At 40.7% G+C, this 17,109-nt stretch overlaps 1 protein-coding gene across 1 annotated transcript; it reads right to left on the reverse strand.

The window, feature by feature from the left end:
- Positions 1–5,737: 5,737 nt before the first annotated feature.
- hepacama (hepatic and glial cell adhesion molecule a) lies at positions 5,738–13,894 on the reverse strand. Its single transcript, XM_069148059.1, has 7 exons — positions 13,641–13,894; positions 10,349–10,696; positions 9,748–10,029; positions 8,117–8,207; positions 7,746–7,813; positions 7,500–7,570; positions 5,738–6,605 (listed from the first exon to the last, which is right to left on the reverse strand). Exons 1-7 carry the CDS (start codon positions 13,735–13,737, stop codon positions 6,243–6,245), a joined length of 1,320 nt encoding a protein of 439 aa, XP_069004160.1. The 5' UTR covers positions 13,738–13,894; the 3' UTR covers positions 5,738–6,242.
- Positions 13,895–17,109: the final 3,215 nt, after the last annotated feature.

The raw sequence follows: 17,109 nt of genomic DNA on the forward strand, positions 1-17,109 counted from the left end.
TTGGGTCTTTTTAGCATGTTAGCAGTGAGCTCACTCATTCTCTGATACAAACAGGCACAAACATGATATAAAACAACTGGAAAAGAAAAGACTTCACTTAACAAGTAGACCTCCGACTCTGTTAGTTATTTGTGACCTGATCAAATTGTAATATAGTATATATGTAAATCTGTTTAACTCAGGCCCACATGGATCTTTTATCAGACTTTATTCATCAGACAGATTTCAATTATTCTGACTAGAGAGAAAATTAAACAAACCGAAGATCACAAGAAGAAGAAACCACGTCCATTACACAAAGATCAGACATGAGCAGGAGACGAGGCCGTGACATGTAACAGAGACTGTAGTTATGTGAAATAAACATAACCAACAACCTGCAGGGTCGCCCAGAGGGAATTCATTTAATATATATTGTGGTGTATTGATTAGACAGTATTTCTAAACTCCACGTGTGCAGCTCTGCGTTAAAACACTCAAACTGTGGTCTCCATTTTCCTGCTGAGCAGACTGAGGTTTTATTTGTGTTCATTGATTTAGACAATGTGCCGTAATGAGGGAGCAGCATAAGAAGACTGACAGCTGCTGTTGTGAGGGCAGCATCATCGTCGCCCTTCGTCATGCTGACAGGTGATGTGATTTCATTAATGTGAATGCTGCTGCTGCAACACCTTTTTTTCATCTGAGAGCTACCTTGACAAAATGAGTGTCGAGGTCTACTCATGTTTAGAAACATTTATTAACATAGCTGAGCACCACCCAAACAGAAAGGAAGGAAGGATAAACCAGCGAGAAGTCTGATAACTAAACTATCAGACTGAGTAATGGTTTCTTTCCACAGGCGATAAGATTGTTAAACATATAACGCTCGTTATGGGTTATATTTATTACTTTTTCACCCTGGTCATGAGATACGTTATCTCCTTCCATTATGTGTAAAAATATGTATGGTCGGAATGACAATCTAATTAATCTTAAATGTAAACAAGTAAAAAAATACTCTGATCTGGAAGCTTCTTAAAAGCCTTAAAGCCAGAGATCTGGGATGATAAAGGAGAACAATCGACCGGAAAATTGCCTGCTTACTAGTGTCAAAACCACTGACTGGACCCATCTTTGATTACACTCATGGAGGTAGCTGCTTTAGCAAAGAACAGTCCAAGGTAATCCTAAAAGAGAGCACCACCATAGGCAAGGCCATATAAAATCAGCCTTTGGAAAACAATGAATCAAGTTCAACTCTGTGCTCTTTACAAATAATGACTCTGAACACTTTAGAAGGCTGCATTAACTCAGTCATGTAAGATTCTTGAGTCTTAAATCAGAGGTGCTTAAATTCTTCCCAAAGAGGGCAAATACTAATCAGAACAGAGGACCGGGACCAAAATAAATGTCTACGGTATGAGACATATATTTAACAGGAGATTCATCTAAAAACAAATTTCAGCAAAAATGTCTTTGCGTGCCGCTGCCTTGATTTCACGTCTTGACTGGTAGCCTGAGCCGGTTATGATGGACACACTAACAGCAATGAGCGTTCGCAGGAGAGAAAGAGAACACCAGATTCTTCATCGATAAAATGTAGGCTGGTGTAATTAGATGGGGAAGCTTAGTACTGAACTAAGCTGTACTGCAGTAAACCTCATATAATAAACTTTTAAGCTGCCAAAATTTATAGTCCTACACACAACATTACGGATAGGATTAAAGGCACTTAGGGAGAACAAGCACGAGCTGTGGTGGGCAAAATGAAGAAGTTGCGAGCCATAGTTGGCCCGTGGGCCCAAAATTTGGCTACTCAAATCTATATCAGCAGTTTGAGGATTACGGAAATGTCCCCCGGACTTTGTTTCTCCTAAAGATAACTAGTATTAATTCACAGAATTTTAACTGAATTGACATCATTACCCGCCAGAATATGGCTGAGGAGATTAGAAGAAATAGCTGTAGTTGGTGAAAAGGGACCCCCAGAAGGTGGCGCTGTAACTACGGTGGCACGGTGGGTGGATGAGTCGGCGGTGACGTCACTGGGACCTGGACGAGGTGGAGGAGAAGCAGGTGGCTGGAGTTTTGGTAGCTGGAGATGTCCATACGTGCTCGGGAGGCAACAGGTACAAAATGGATGCTGAAATACTAATTTAATTACCTGTTTAAAAAGATCCCTTAGGTGGATAAGAGGGCAGATTTGCGGCGGTTCCATAGTTGTTGTTGTTGAAGAGCGACGTGTACCACGTGGAGCGGGCTGATGAATGAACGGTGCACGGATTTAAAGCGCACCAATTGGGGAAGGGCGGACTGAAGCTTGTGTATGATTGGACGGGGAAGGGACCCGTGACAAACTCCGTGCCTGCCTGAACTACCGCGAAGCTTCTTTTTAATGAGACGGCTGGCGCTGCATGGAATCTACAAGAGAGATGTATGCTGCAGTGTCTCCACTTAAGTGAACTCTAATGGAGTCATTCAAATATGAATGTGTCAGTCTTGTTCTGAAATTAGATTTCATGACATTAGTGTCAGAATGAGCTGCTTCACAAAGGTATGCAGACCCAAATAAAGCAGACATTTCCAGAGCTGATTGGTGAAGATTCACATAGTTCTCTGACTTTATACCTTTCCAGAAATGCTGTTGATATTTTAGCTGGACATCATTTTGGCATCTTCTCCGATCTCTTTTTCTATAGACTATTAGATAACTTGACCTCTTTGTGCCACAGGTATTTATTTAAGAAAAAAACGGAGAATTTAAAGGGGGAATCATTTCTATGGTGCAACTGCTAACAACTTATAACCACCAGAAAGGAATGTTACACCATTTTTCAGAAGAGGTTAGGAACCTTTTGTTCAATCTTCAACAAAGAATTGTATTTTATAAACTTATCTATCCAATAAAGGTGGCCGGGAACATATGAGCCCAGGACTGGTGCAAGTAAAAGAAGAGTAAAATGGAAATACTCAAGTAAAGTACAACTATATACTAATTTAAGGAAGCTAACTGCAGTAAATTGATTTACATGCAATAGGTGCTGTATGCTCATCGTTGACAGAAGTAGCAGTAGTATGACATACGATATGGAAAAGCAGAATGAAAATACAGACTAAACTAGAAGGCCATTGGACAGCGTAGACCTCCATCAAGGCCAATAGTCCACTCTTCTAGAACATGCAAATAAGCAACTGTAACTTCTATATAAGTATAGATATATTGTCAAACATTTAGAAATATGTTAATAATGTGCATAGTTGAAACCTCACATCTCAGCTATTATAATAGTTCCAGTTCTTCCCATGGAATTACTGCTCAAGCATTCTCCATGACGACTGCTCGCAGTATTAAGTTTGAGGAAATACATGAGTACCCCAGAAGATTACTGGAACCCATGACAGTGGATTGTAACACCGAGTCATTGTACTTCTAGAATTGGCTATGTTTTGTCACTATTGAATTTTACTACCATCTATTGGATTTCTTAAGTTGTATTTAAGTTTTATGGTGTTCAGTTGGTCAAATGGCCTAACTCATAATGTTAATGAAGTGTCAAGAAAATCAGGCTGGAAGTTCCTCCGTAATCCTGCTGACAAACAGTCAAGGAAACAAACTGCAACATAATTTTAACTAATGAAACAGGTTAAATATGAAAAATTATAAGTTAAAAGGATTGCAGGCAAAATGTAACGGGTTTTAATAAATACTGGATCAGAAAACATGTCAATTAATTTGCCACATTTGTTCCTCTCTTCTTCTTTTGTTCTTTAAATAGAGATGAAAGCTGGTGGTGTTATGGACCAGATCCTCGCCAAGTCAAAAAAGGCCAGATAAGAGCTTTCCAACAAGAAGGTCACCCTCCTCTACGGGGAATTTCACATCAACAGGCGAGTGTGAACATGGGCATTAGCGAGGAGGCTCAACCAGGCAGCAGGAGGAGGTAATTAATTAGATATGGAGAACATCATACATCCTCTCTATTCGACTCATAATATACATTCTCTACCCCACAAGGAACTAAACACAACCTGTTGGCACACAGGTGTGATCCTGTTCCCTCGGGTCCAATTACTGTCCTGGCTTTTAAGCTCTTCTGCCACACTGGAGGGGAAGTGGAACATGATGGAACAGACTATATGACTAATGCACAATATGAGAGATTGAAATAAATGGATTAAAAGCAATTTCCAAACTCGGTAAGAATGGCGTACTTTCATTATCTCAGGACATTTTCCGCTTACCGTAAGCCACAAGTGATTATGCACATGTTTGTGCGTCTGCTCGCTGCTGTCCTTGTGAGCCCATCATGCTGTATTCATGAGTCTGCTGAGGAATAAATGGCGTTTCCAAAAGAACAAAGACACTGATCAAAACAGGCAGATCTGATTTGCTTATGCAACCACAAGACTCACACCTTCAGTGATGACAAATACATTTCATGATAAAAGCCATCAATAACATTGTGCAGATTTTCATGACAAAAGATGTCCAGCTGGACATCTGAAGAGAACACATTTACCTGATAATAGTGATAAACCAGGCTTCTTTGTGTGTGTGTGTGTGTGTGTGTGTGTGTGTGTGTGTGTGTGTGTGTGTGTGTGTGTGTGCGCGCGCGCGCGCACACGCGCATTTGTACATTGTTCACAAGCTTGTACCTCACGTCTAAATACAGTTCAGTACATCTTTTAATTTCTTTGATCTTTTTATTCCTTGCTGTCTGTTAGTTTTGTTGTGTACCATGCAGTGTACAGAGAATCAAATTAACCCCATATTAAGTAATTATATCAAGTAATCATTACGCACACACTAACCTTCTAACCCATTTAATAATTCCTGTTAAGAGTTTATTCTAATAACCTTGTCTTTGTGTGTTTCTTTCTTTCTCCTTCATGTTTGAATGATGTTCTTGTGTCTTGTTTGTGTAATCTGTCCTCTTCCCAGGTCTTCACGGTGGAGAGGAGGTTGTGCGGTTCAGGTCCTGTCTGCTCAACGTCCCGCTGGATGCACATTATTCATGTACTTATGCTTACAATATATCTATCTATAAAGTTGTCATCCTGATTGTGCATGCTGTAAATTTACTCCACATATGTTTCTACCTGCAGTTTTACTGCTACATGATTGCAAAACTGACTGTAAATATGAACTGTTTAACCACACATTAAAGAGTTAAAGCCTCCTCTTGAAATTGATTTAGCTCACATTATCTATATTCTTTTCATAGTATTCATTAATGAGCTGAGATATAACTGTGTTTAAGCAAAGTGCCCTCCTAACATCAAGTAACTGACTACCAGCTGCTCATAGACTCCTTGTTTAAGCAAAACAAAGGGGGGAAATGCTATATCCAAAGCATCGCTCAATATAGTCCAAAATCTTATTTGTCAACTGCTACACTATGGATTTAAAAATATCTGTCAAGGAGTTGATAAAAAGTTTTAATTTTAAAATACATTTACACTTAATTCTATACCTTTGGATATGGTTCCTGATCAGTGGGAACTTTAAATGTAATATTTAAAGAAATCTGTTGGCGACACCTAATGGACCAGAAAGGAATTACACTTGTAATCAGAAATGGAGATCACGTTCAGCTTCCTCACAAAGACCAGAGAAAGTAGAAGGAAGATTTTGGGGCATCACTGCTAAAATTATAATATTACTTTAGAATGCATGTGAAAGATTTGTGAAAATAGCATAAAATTAACATGTGTGCGAGTTGTGGGTTGTTACAAAAGTTGACAAACAACAAACTATTTAAATGTTTTTTATTACCTTAGGTTACACTGTGACCTAATGTGGAAACTGAATACAATGTGTGGTTTAATTGCTTAAAAGAAATAAACAGACAACAACCAACAACAACCCTTAAAAACCATGAACTTACATATATACAGGCTTATATCAGAACTCCCCAGTAAAATCCATAATTCATCAAGGAACAAAATATATATCTGAACTGGATATTCTTTAATGTCTCAGCATCATATACTGACATACTACATGCTGGTGGACAGAATATACCTTTTCATATGAGAGGATATCAGCCAAAGACCACAGAAAAACTGTGCATAGCCTTAGAGAAATAGATGATAAATAATGGGATATGAAGACAGAGAGTTAGCTGAAAGGAGACTCAACTCTTATACTAGTGCATCAAATCCAATATTTTCACGGCAGGATGCAACAGAAGACTAACAAACTATACATACACATACTTCACATATCACAGAATGAAAACATGCATCCAAGCAGTTTGTCAGTGCTGTGGCGGACAGTGAGTCTGATCGCTAGCCTCTGGACACTCTACCTCTACGGGCAGGTGGCTGGTTGGGATGCCTGCCGGAGGACGGACCTTTCTTATCGGGGTGAAACTGCGTGGAGATGAGCCAGGGGAGTGAGCAGGGGAGCGGACAGGGCGCAGGGGAGGAACTGGAAGAGGTTGTGGGAGAGGTTGTGCCAGGGGAGAGGGGCTGCGGGGGTATCTGCGTGGGGCTGACCAGATAGGCCGCTCAGTTCTGTTGGAGGGAGGGGGAAGGACTGGAGCATAGGTGGCGGGGATGCTAATTTCTGATTGGCTGACAGCATTGCCAGAAAATTCTTCCAAACGCTCCAGAGTCTCCTGAAAGGGAATGATGATACATGTGTGAAAATCATCATCAACTTTTATCTCATGTAATGAAGTCATCAATGGAGATTTTTCTTCGATGGTGCCACCATTTGTTGGCCTGGTATTACGAGGCCCAATTTCAGAGTGAATATATGATCCCGCCAATCTCCATTTATGATTGTTTCCAGTTGTTGCATCTAAATGGACGTAGACCTTCTGGTAATTTGGAAAGTGTTGGAGCAGCCTTTAATCGATTGGCATTGACCACCATGTGCTGTGCGTCGAAACCGCCTCCATTGTTGGAACAACTTCAATGTCGTCACACATAGCCACCCCTAGTGGTTGATGATTGGTCAGACCTTCAGAGTGACTAAAAGCCTTGTAGGTGAACCCTGATGTGAATAGGGTTTCTAATAATCACAGAAAAGACAGAAGCTGAGAGAAATAGTCGAGCGGAGCCATGCTTACCATTTGTGCCTTATGGTATAATGTCTTGCGTCATGAAATTTGGTACGGACATTCATATTGCCCCCAGGGTGAATTGCCTTGGTGATCACTTAAGTTTTAATTTAGTTGTATCATCGGGACACGATTAAAAAAAATTCAAAACTTTTGTTCCTTAACAATTATTTTTTAAACTAATAACAATCTCATCAGCCTTGACTGCACTTTGAACTTAGAGCTAATCAGAAAATGTGGGCATATTGGCATGTTAAACTAAGATAGTAAACATGATACATTTGGACATCGCCTGCTTAAACTTCAGTAGGTCACCATTGTTCTGGTTTACATAGCTTTCAACTCAATGCATGAAGTACAGTCTCGCATAGCTGCTAGGATTGCTGCAAACTGTTTCAAAGTTGTGAAACCGCAAAATGGAATTTTGTGAATATAAGAGTGACTTACATGTTCATTGAGTACATACAGAGGCATGGGACTCCTTCGACCAAGTGTAGTTGGTTTGGGTACAACATCAACTGCAAAAGATGTATTATTATTATTGTCATATGTTTCAGTAATGATTGATATTCTGCCGACAAGTCAAGGTTGTTATTTGCAAACTTATTACTGTGTTGCATAACATGTTTTAAAGGATAATTACAGTAGTGTGTTGAACTTATTTAAAGATAGTGAATTGTAAGTGTCACTCACCATCGTGACCATTTTCACTTTGCTCCATGTAGATGGGAGCTCTTTGGGGGACAGGTCGGTGCTTCTTTCTACAGCAGAAAAAAATTAAAGCAAAACATACATGCAAAGAAAACACCATGAATTCAAAAGCACATCTAAATCTGCTGCTAAATGGTAGTTTATACAAGCTATGGGTCACCGTGTGTATTATTGTTCCACCAAATGTCCTGAATAGTACATTATGGTAACACTGCTGGGCTACTTGAGATTCAAACCACATCCTCAAGTGCAATATTAAAGCCAACAAAAGAGAGGCAGAGAGAGTGGAAGAAAGAGAGCAAGAGAGAGAAGAGGGAAAAGAAGAAAAAAAAAGATAAAAGAGTAGCTCTCACTTGGAGGGTTTCCAACAGGCACACACTGTCACCAGGGTGATGAGGAGGAATATGCCCCCGGTGGACAGGATGATGTATAGCGAGCTCCGTCCTAAACCAGAGTGATACAGAGAAGCAAAGAAAGAGAGAGAAAAAGAGAGAGAAAGAGAGAGAGAGACAGAAAGAAAGAGAAAGAAAGAAAGAAAGAAAGAAAGAAAGAAAGAAAGAAAGAAAGAAAGAAAGAAAGAAAGAAAGAAAGAAAGAAAGAAAGAAAGAAAGAAAGAATTAATGAATGAAATGTTTGCATCAATAACAGTCTGACTGAAACACTGACTTGTACTTCTGCTTCAGATGTATAAACTTCAAAGTTTGACCTGCTTTACAAGCGAAACGTTTGTTCCTATTTTTCTCATTGATGGTGGAAATGGAGGATTTGAAAGATTTGATGACGTTGCATCTTTAAAGGAAATGACAGACGTCCAGCATATACTGCGTGCAGAACATTGGATTTTTTTTTTTACATGACTTGCCAAGTTGTGAGTGTTCTGACATGAAGAGGGTGCAGTGAAGTAGCGCATCAGAGTCGTCACTTGGTGCAGCACTGATATGCAAGCAGAGGGAATAGAGAGCAGTTTGAGGGCCTGTTGCCGTCTCTTCATGCAACTCATCACAATACAGCAATAATGAAGTCAGGATTACTGAGGTCCACTGAGGCAAAGCGTTCCTCCCCACCTGCCTTCTTTTTCTTCTCCCTCCTCACAAATAACTGTCCATTCATTGAGTTAGACTGCCTGCCTCTCTCTTATTCTCTCAGCCTAACATGTGGCTCTATACTGGCGCCCAGTAACAGCCAGTCTGAGCCAGCTCCGCTATAATCACAGCCTGGATTTGCACTTGTTGTAAACAACATTGTTAGAGAGGCCAGCATGCTTGTGTATGGGTCAACATGAGATGATAATTGCTTCTGCTAGCTACTGAAAATGAAAGGTTTGTCAACAATAAAAAAAAATATAGGCTACATAGTGTTCATAATCAGACACCATTTTTTAGATTGACTGGGTTTGCTGAAAGAAATAATAAGACTTAAAAAAAAACCAGCAGAATGTAATCAAAGTATATTTACTGAATTACTACTGAATTATTGCTTCAGTATAGTTTAGTTGTACTTTCCATTTCATTTAATGAATGACAGCTAGTTCGCAGATTGATATATAACATATAACACTCATCCTATTAGATATACAGTAGATATAGATAGATCTAGATAACTCCCAAACAGTAGGTCGAATTTTCACTCCAGTCCACCTCAACCCCCTACAGCAGATTTAAGTTATTATAGTGTTGTATCACAATACATATGAAAATATAACACTGACCAAGGATATATTTCACTCTTTGAGTACTTCCACAATCAATTATTTAGGTACATTTTGCTGATAATACTTAATAATACTTCAGCCAATAGTTGTTTATCTGCAAAGCTTTTCTTGTCGTGGAGTACTTTTAAACTGTGGTATTACCACACACTGTAAGTAATGGGTCTGAATACTTCTACTTCTGCACAACACTCACCAAATGTTACCACACCATCTCTTAACTCTCAATGTAAATTTGTATTACTTAAGATCCTACCGGTGTAACATGCCACCTACTGTAGACAGTGAGCCTGATGGGAATGCTCTTCATGCTGCTGATGGGGTTCTCCACTGTGCAGGCGTAAATGTCATCATCTGACATCACAACCCGTGAGATGGTCAGCACCTTTTGGTCATGTGAAAGCAGCAGACGGGAGTCATTTGTCAGCACCTTGCCTCCCTTCAGCCAACCATAGATGGGCTTTGTGCCATTGTTGTGGGAACAGTGGAAGTTGAAGTGCTCGCTGTACTCCAGGACCGAAGAGGCTATCATCTGGATGTAAGGTTTGGACACAGGAACTGAGAAGGATGAGAGGACAAAGACACGCTGCTTCAGTTTGTAAAATGAAACAAACTGTAAGAGAGGGTGATTGAAGAACAGCTGATGACTGAAATCCCAGTTGGGCTCTTTCAAAGAACACCGCCAACACTGTGAATCACTCTGAATCATTCTGTTAAAAAGTAAACTAGAGGATCGTAACTACACTGTCTTCGGGCAAGATAATGTTTTCTTTTCAACTTGTATTGATTTTCTTTTAACTCCTAACTCCTCTTCAGTGTTGTGCTCTGATTGCTCAGATGTTTTGAAACAAGAAAAGCAGAGAGTAATTCTGTGTACCGTCCACAGTGAGGTCAATGTAGTGATCTCCAGTGAAGGTGTCATCTGTGATAGAGATTTCCACTTCGTACGCCCCCTCATCTGACAACTGCAGGTTGTGAAGCAGCAGTGACCCATTCTGAAACACCAGGATGCGGTTGCGGTACTCTGGTCTCAGGTTCCCTATGATGTCTGTTCCTATGGACTGCACAACAGTGATCGGTTTCACTTTGTCCCTCTTTAGCTGCCACTTGATAACAGGCTTGTCGGAACTGCTGCTGGAGTAGCTGACTGACAGGAGGGCCTCTTTGCCCACCGTGCCCCTCACCACCTGGGTTTGGCTGGTCACATTCACCCCTGACACCTCACCTGTCAAAAAAAAAAAAGGAGAGACAATGGTGAGGTCTTGAGCTGAGTAGTAAATCAAGAAGAATACAGCGGTACTATGGGGTTGTTCGGGAAACAAAAAGCAGTCACACTGCAGCCTCTGATGCGCTGCCAATGAGCAGAGACCAGAGAAATCATCTGCTCACATACTGTGGAACAATAGAGGACTTATGCAAAAAAAAAACACACTAATTACTGCAATACTAATTAAGGCTTTTACTGCTAATGCACACATGAATGAAAGATCAGAGCAACAAAGAGGCAGCGGTCACCAGAGCTCGAAAATCACACAGTACACTTATGCAAATCTAGTGCAATACTACAGGGCTTTCATTATTTCATTTGACTACTTTCATGGCAATAATATAAACTACCACCACTACATATAAGATAAGGAATTTTGGATGAAAATATTTTACTTGGTTACTCTTCATTTATTTTATTAGGGCCCGAGCACCGATGTTCCGAAAGCCCTATTGTTCTTCAAGGAATTATTATTCCGCGTTGTTATTATTCTCCTTAAACAACTGCATTTTTGGAGGCTTTATCGTATTAAAAAACTCATGAAAGTTGGTACACGCGTCTCTCACAGAGGGCGAGTCCCTCTAAGGGTAAGCCACACGGGTTCGGGTTTGTACATGCAGTCATTCTAATACCAAACCAAAGGTCAACAACAAAACTCAAACAAAAATCAACAACAAAGAAATCCCCGAAAAGAGATTTTTTTTTTTTTTTCTCACATTTCGGACAACATGCTATAGTATGACAGTGGTTCACTAGTTAGAGCAGTTGCCTCAGTGAGAAGTAACTTGAGGCATGCATGTCAGTTCAGAAAAAGGTCATACTGATAAAAGTGATAAAAAAAAGTCATCCAAAATATCCAAAGTACGTCGTCCAAAATAATCAAAGAAAAGTCATATGCCGTGACACAGGAAGTTGATGTTTAAAGTCAAACGATGCTCCAAACCTCATGAAACTTTGCACATGCGTCAGGCACTAACTTTCATGAGTTTCTGAAGATGTTAAAGCCGCCGAAAAAAGGCAATTAAAAAAAAAAAAAGAATAAGGAACGAGATCGAGAAAAAAATGTAAACTGCAAGCAGTGATCTGCGAGCCGGCGGCCCCGACCCGCTGGATCCCCGACGTGCAGCGTGCGAGGGCCCGCAGATCACTGCTTGCAGTTTTAATTTTGTATGTTTCTTTGCGCTGATACATTTTTGATAAGGTCCCCACAGTCACAGCACACTGCTAAGATGCAATAGGGCATGAAACATTAATCATAAGTATTTAAAGGCTTCCATTTGACCTAAATGTGCAGAAGCTGCCTTTCTCTGCACTTTGTTGGTAATTGGACTACAAAGCCTGAGTGCATTCCCACTACTACTGAAAACTCTGTGTCACTCTGTGAAAGAGTCATAATTACAGATCACTTTTTATCCATTTTTTTTATTTTTTTTTTTACCAGTTTTACTTTAACAATCTTTTTGGATGTGAGCAATAAAACATTTAATAACATTCTAGCGCATTTTATTCGAGGGGAGCAGCACAAGTCTAATATTGTTTTTCTTCATGCTTTCACCAAGAGCCTTCACGCTTTGGACCTTTATACAAGCCTATGAATAATAGTGCTAAGGGCACTACACATACAAACAAAGTCATACATACAAAGTCAAATGGGCATATCTTGCTTTTACTCAGGGCCATGATGTCCACTCATGTTTTCATCTCTAATCTGTTTCTCAGAAACTCCCCCAGGAATTCTTCATGACCTCTTGGGGTGAACAAGTAGTATACTAATTTTGATTTGTGTTTCCCAGTTATCCTCCACCTCCCACAGGGATACAGGGACAAGGTATTATAATATGAGCCACATTTCAGTCTTTATAGAGGAGCCCTGTCTTGGAAACCAAACACAGCAAAGCTATTATGTTCACAGCGGAGGTTCCTATAACTCAGTTGTAGCTGGACACACGGAGATCTAAACATTGGCTGCGGGCCTATGAGGGGCATCCTACTGTTCGGCCTCAGTGATGGAGAGATCAACCACAGAGAGAGAGGGAAGAGAGAGGAGAGAGGGACTATGCACTGTTCACTATTCTTTGCAGTGAGGCAGTTAACAGGGCATCGCCTCATTGCCGTGGTAACCATTTGGTCCGCCTGACAGGGGTTGCCAAGGCAATGAGACAAAGGGCATGATTGTTGGGACTAGTTTCCTCCCTTGAAAAGAGGGAGAGAGAGGGAGAGAGAGAGAGAGAAATTCTTTGTCACTGGTGAAGTTGGAGATAGACACAGGACCCAGTGATTCTACCAAAACTGGCCTGGTTGGGTAAACTGGCCCCATGGTACGGTTGTGAAATCAAGCCACACATTTTTAAATCAAAATCACCTTGTAGTAAACTTTTGATCACTTTTTTCCTCGAATGAACTCACTTAAAGTTTCCAAAACACAAAAGCAGGCCCTGTCCAATTCAAGAGCTCTCCACCAAACTTTTTTTTTTATCATCACACTTAACCTTCTTACACACCTTCAATGGCCACTCCAGGCCCCTTTGAGCTTCAAATGGGTGACCAATATTGAGCACCACCCATGAACGACTCCATTGTGCTGCTCACCCATGGAACACAAGGACAAGAAAGACAACATATCTGCAACTAACTTAACCCGGATTACCTTTCCTCCGGAAAGAGTCAGGATGTTAATTTTGATGTGGGTTTCAAGTGACACAAAAATAATGTAAACAAAGGAAGTAATTAAAAAAAAAAAAGTAAAACAGCTATTTCATTACTGATAATATGTCCAGTCAGGCTCGTCTTTGCTTTCCAAAAAGGTTTACTCCTTAGGAAAATTCCATTTGATTGGTTGCAATCTGAAACGTAGCTGTAGATCCTCTTTTCTATGGATAGCTTAACCAATGTTTGGACTTACCTGTGAACAGAAGGAGGAGGAGGCCAACGAGCGTCAGTAGTAGAGGAATGTCAGTGAAACTGTCGCCTGTAGAGGAGGGCTTCCTCTCCACCTTCATCTTGTGTCCTGGGCAGATGCTTTCTCCCACTTAGTGTGCATGGTTTATCCACCCCGGGCACGTCTCTGCGGCTCAACACTCTCCACTGCCTGCCTGCCTGCAACACTGGCCTCTGCCTGGTCACACTGAGCCCCACTCTCCTCACAGCACCCCAGTCACAGCCAACAACAGCCAACTGTGTGTGTGTGTGTACGTGTGTGTTCATGTGAGACAGAGACATAGTGTGGATGAGCTCCTCTTCCACTCCACATTGCCCTTTCAAAAAGGAGCTCAACGAATACACTGTTTGATTTTTTTTGTTTTTTTGGGGGGGGGGGCAGTTATTTACCTTAAAGTGTCTGTATATTTTTTTGTAAAGCTTCTTGTAAAAAAAAAAAAAAAAAAAAAAAAAAAAAAAAAGTCTTCTTTTTGCACTCCTCGTAAACAATCCAAGAGTTTAACTGAGCTACTTTGCAAAATTCCTGCTGGGAAGAACTTCTGTACTTCAGCCAAAACAGCAGCTCAAAGAGAAGTCCACTTAGAGCTCTGAAATGTCTCAGAAAAACAACTCCTTTCCTCCCACTTTGGCCCACTTTTGTCACATTGTGCAAACTGCACTCTGGACTGCAGAGTCCACAAGAAACTCAAAATTCGTCACTTGGCAACCAGCTCTGCTGTTGACCCCCCCCCCCCCCCCACCGCACACACACATGCAGCCTTGAAGCATTTTGGTGCTAGTTTTGTACAGTATCTGCCAGTTGCATGATCCATGGTATTGTACGAGCGTTAAAAGGAGCAGCACATAAAGGAAACAAATAAAGAGGGTTGTGTACCCGTTGTGTCCTCTAGGTGGTGCAGAAGCTACATTAAGGAGGCAAAAAGAAGGCCTGTTTGAGAAAGTAGAAGCAGGAGGCTATGCTATAAGAGAAGCAGCCAACAAAAGAGTTACCTATTTTTTAACACTAAAGTAGCTTGTGTATCAACAAACTTGTTCTCTTTTTGCTTGCTGTCATTTAAATATCCAATATGCTTGTGAAAACATGAAGAGGGGTGCAACGTAAAGGCCAAAAGGTGCAAGTAGAACAAAAGGAAAACATACATTGAGTGCTCTTTAGAAGAACAACGGGATGTGTGACAATTAAAAGAAACAGAGTACAAAAAACAAAATGCAATGGTTTGATTTCAGGATTTTAGTACCTCAGATCGTTCTGCTGACAGACAATTTGCTGCAGAGTTTCTTGCCAACTTGGCTGTCACTTATTATTTTTTTTTATCACACATGATGCCATGTGTTAAACCCCCATATGTTACGTCAACATCATGGTCTGTATGCACTGATGAGTCAGTTGCATTTTAGGCCATCTCACCCACTTTCTGAAAGTCTTTTGTTGTGTGTTTTTTTTGAAGAGCATTTTGTTTGACGACAAAGGGAGATTTTATGCAGAGGAGGAAGCATGTTTGATAGAAAGCTGCAGGACTGTGGGGCCAGCTGCTGTTGGCCACCGTTCTCCCAGGGCTCAGACTCCTGTGTAGTGAGCCATCAAAGTTGAACCTCTCCCCTCCACCTCTGCCCTTTCTAAAAGCAGCACCACGCTCCTCCTCTCATCTTCTAACATGCTCTAAATCAAGGGGGAAACCTTCCAGTCAGGAGAGGAGGAGAGACGGGAAGCACACTGAGCCTGGCTGTCTCAGTCAGTTTGGGTGACTGTGTAATGACAGAAACCATTTTCATCTTTAGCCCTCAACAAGGCTGATGTCATCCTCACCATACATGTGACGAAATATATCTTTATAAAGTGATACACATGATGCTGGTAATCTTATCATTTCTCTTTTGACTGGAATTCGTTTTTTTTTTTTTTGCAGCGTGACTCATGATTAGTTACTAAGTGTTGTTAATGCAGCTTAGGCAAATAACTTCATCTGATCATGTTCCCTAATTACAGCTCAGTTGTGTAACTTACTTAGTATATATATATATATAAAAAAAATACAGACTCTTCCAAGATGGCGAGGCCATTGGCACAACCACTGGAAAGAGGATAATTGCGCCCTCTGCTGTGTGTCCTGGCTTATTCATCTCTAATTATCACCCAGGAGACTACAGAGATCTTTTACCACTGACAAGCTGTCGGGGAAGGAGAATGAACCAACCAAGCAGATATTTCCTATGATCTACTAAAATAGTCCGGGTTCATGTTAATAACCCGTGAAGGGAAGGGGCAGACTTATTACTCTCTGGTATGTTCAAGGCTACCATGCGTTTTACAAACTCTTTTACTTGAGCTATTAATATCCTAACAAACATGTTTTCCAGGCTCTTTTTTTTTTTTTCCTGAAAATCTGTCTTTTCACTCACTTTCAGAATTCAATCTAAAGCACAAAGTGGGCGTTGTGCTATGTTTGGATGTGTGCAGGATATTGATTGTTCACCCACAGTCATTAAAGAGACAGGAGAACGTGGCCATGCCACCTCTGGGACTGAGTAGGAGAAAAGAAAGAATAAGCCCATATAAAAGCCATAGGGGATCGCGGCGGAGGAGGAATATCAGCCTGAGAAGGAAGTCTTTGCACTCCGGGCTCCGCAAAACCACTGCGAGTGAGATGTTGGTCGTCCTATCTCTACAGCTGGTGACACAGCCAGCAACGTTGTGTGTGAGTGTGCTTGAGACTGAGTGACTTGAGTGGGATCTGCGTGCTAAAGTATGAGCTGTGTTTTTCCTGTGTGAGGATGCATGTGCAGTTTTGAGTTTGTGCAGTGAGCTGTGTGGCTCAGATGTGTGTGGGTGGGCTGAGTGGGAGCGCTGGGAGACCGAAGATGCTCTATCCTGTTTCTCATAAAGTGAATAAGACTGCCTCAGCAGCTGAAGCAAAATTGCGTTGTTCTTTTGTGATTTAAACAGCCTTATTGCAATATTGCATGTATTGTAAAATACTTGAAAAGTGCATATATCACTCTGGCGTTTTTTTTTTAAATTTTTTTAAATTTATTAGAATGCACCTGTTGACAGCATGAAAACATTTTGTAGTTAAATGCAGCTGCTGCAACTCTGTACAATCTAATTATTTAAATGTTCTTATCTAGTAGATGATAACTCAATTAGCTACACTAGACAAATGAATGCAAACTCAATTTGTCTAGTGTAGATGGCAGGTACAGCTACATATTAGAAATACGCAGTTTAATGTTGTGAATTATTCATATTTCTTTTTCTTTTCTTCATGTGAGAGAACCACACGCACACAAAACATTGTTTCAGCTTGATGGAAACCTGTTTGTCTACAATTAGCAGCCAGCCTTGTTTATGTTGCAAAGAAAACTGGGGTGCTATAGCTCCTGTAATTATGAACAAAAATCTCCACCATTTATTTCAAGGACAGAGATGGAGGTGA

This window comes from Embiotoca jacksoni, unplaced genomic scaffold, assembly GCF_022577435.1.
Source record: "Embiotoca jacksoni isolate LCO1_2020_lvr unplaced genomic scaffold, fEmbJac1.0.p SCAF_14, whole genome shotgun sequence".
Taxonomy (NCBI): domain Eukaryota; kingdom Metazoa; phylum Chordata; class Actinopteri; family Embiotocidae; genus Embiotoca; species Embiotoca jacksoni.

Bases quoted from the DNA above. Each gene is read 5' to 3' on its own strand.
- hepacama (XM_069148059.1), bottom strand. From the start codon at position 13,737: ATGAAGGTGGAGAGGAAGCCCTCCTCTACAGGCGACAGTTTCACTGAC. The intron at 7,814-8,116 runs GTGAGAGCTACT...TTTCTGCTGTAG, and splicing joins GCCTGTTGGAAACCCTCCAA to AAAGAAGCACCGACCTGTCC. The intron at 6,606-7,499 runs GTAAGTCACTCT...ATTCCCTTTCAG, and splicing joins TGTATGTACTCAATGAACAT to GAGACTCTGGAGCGTTTGGA.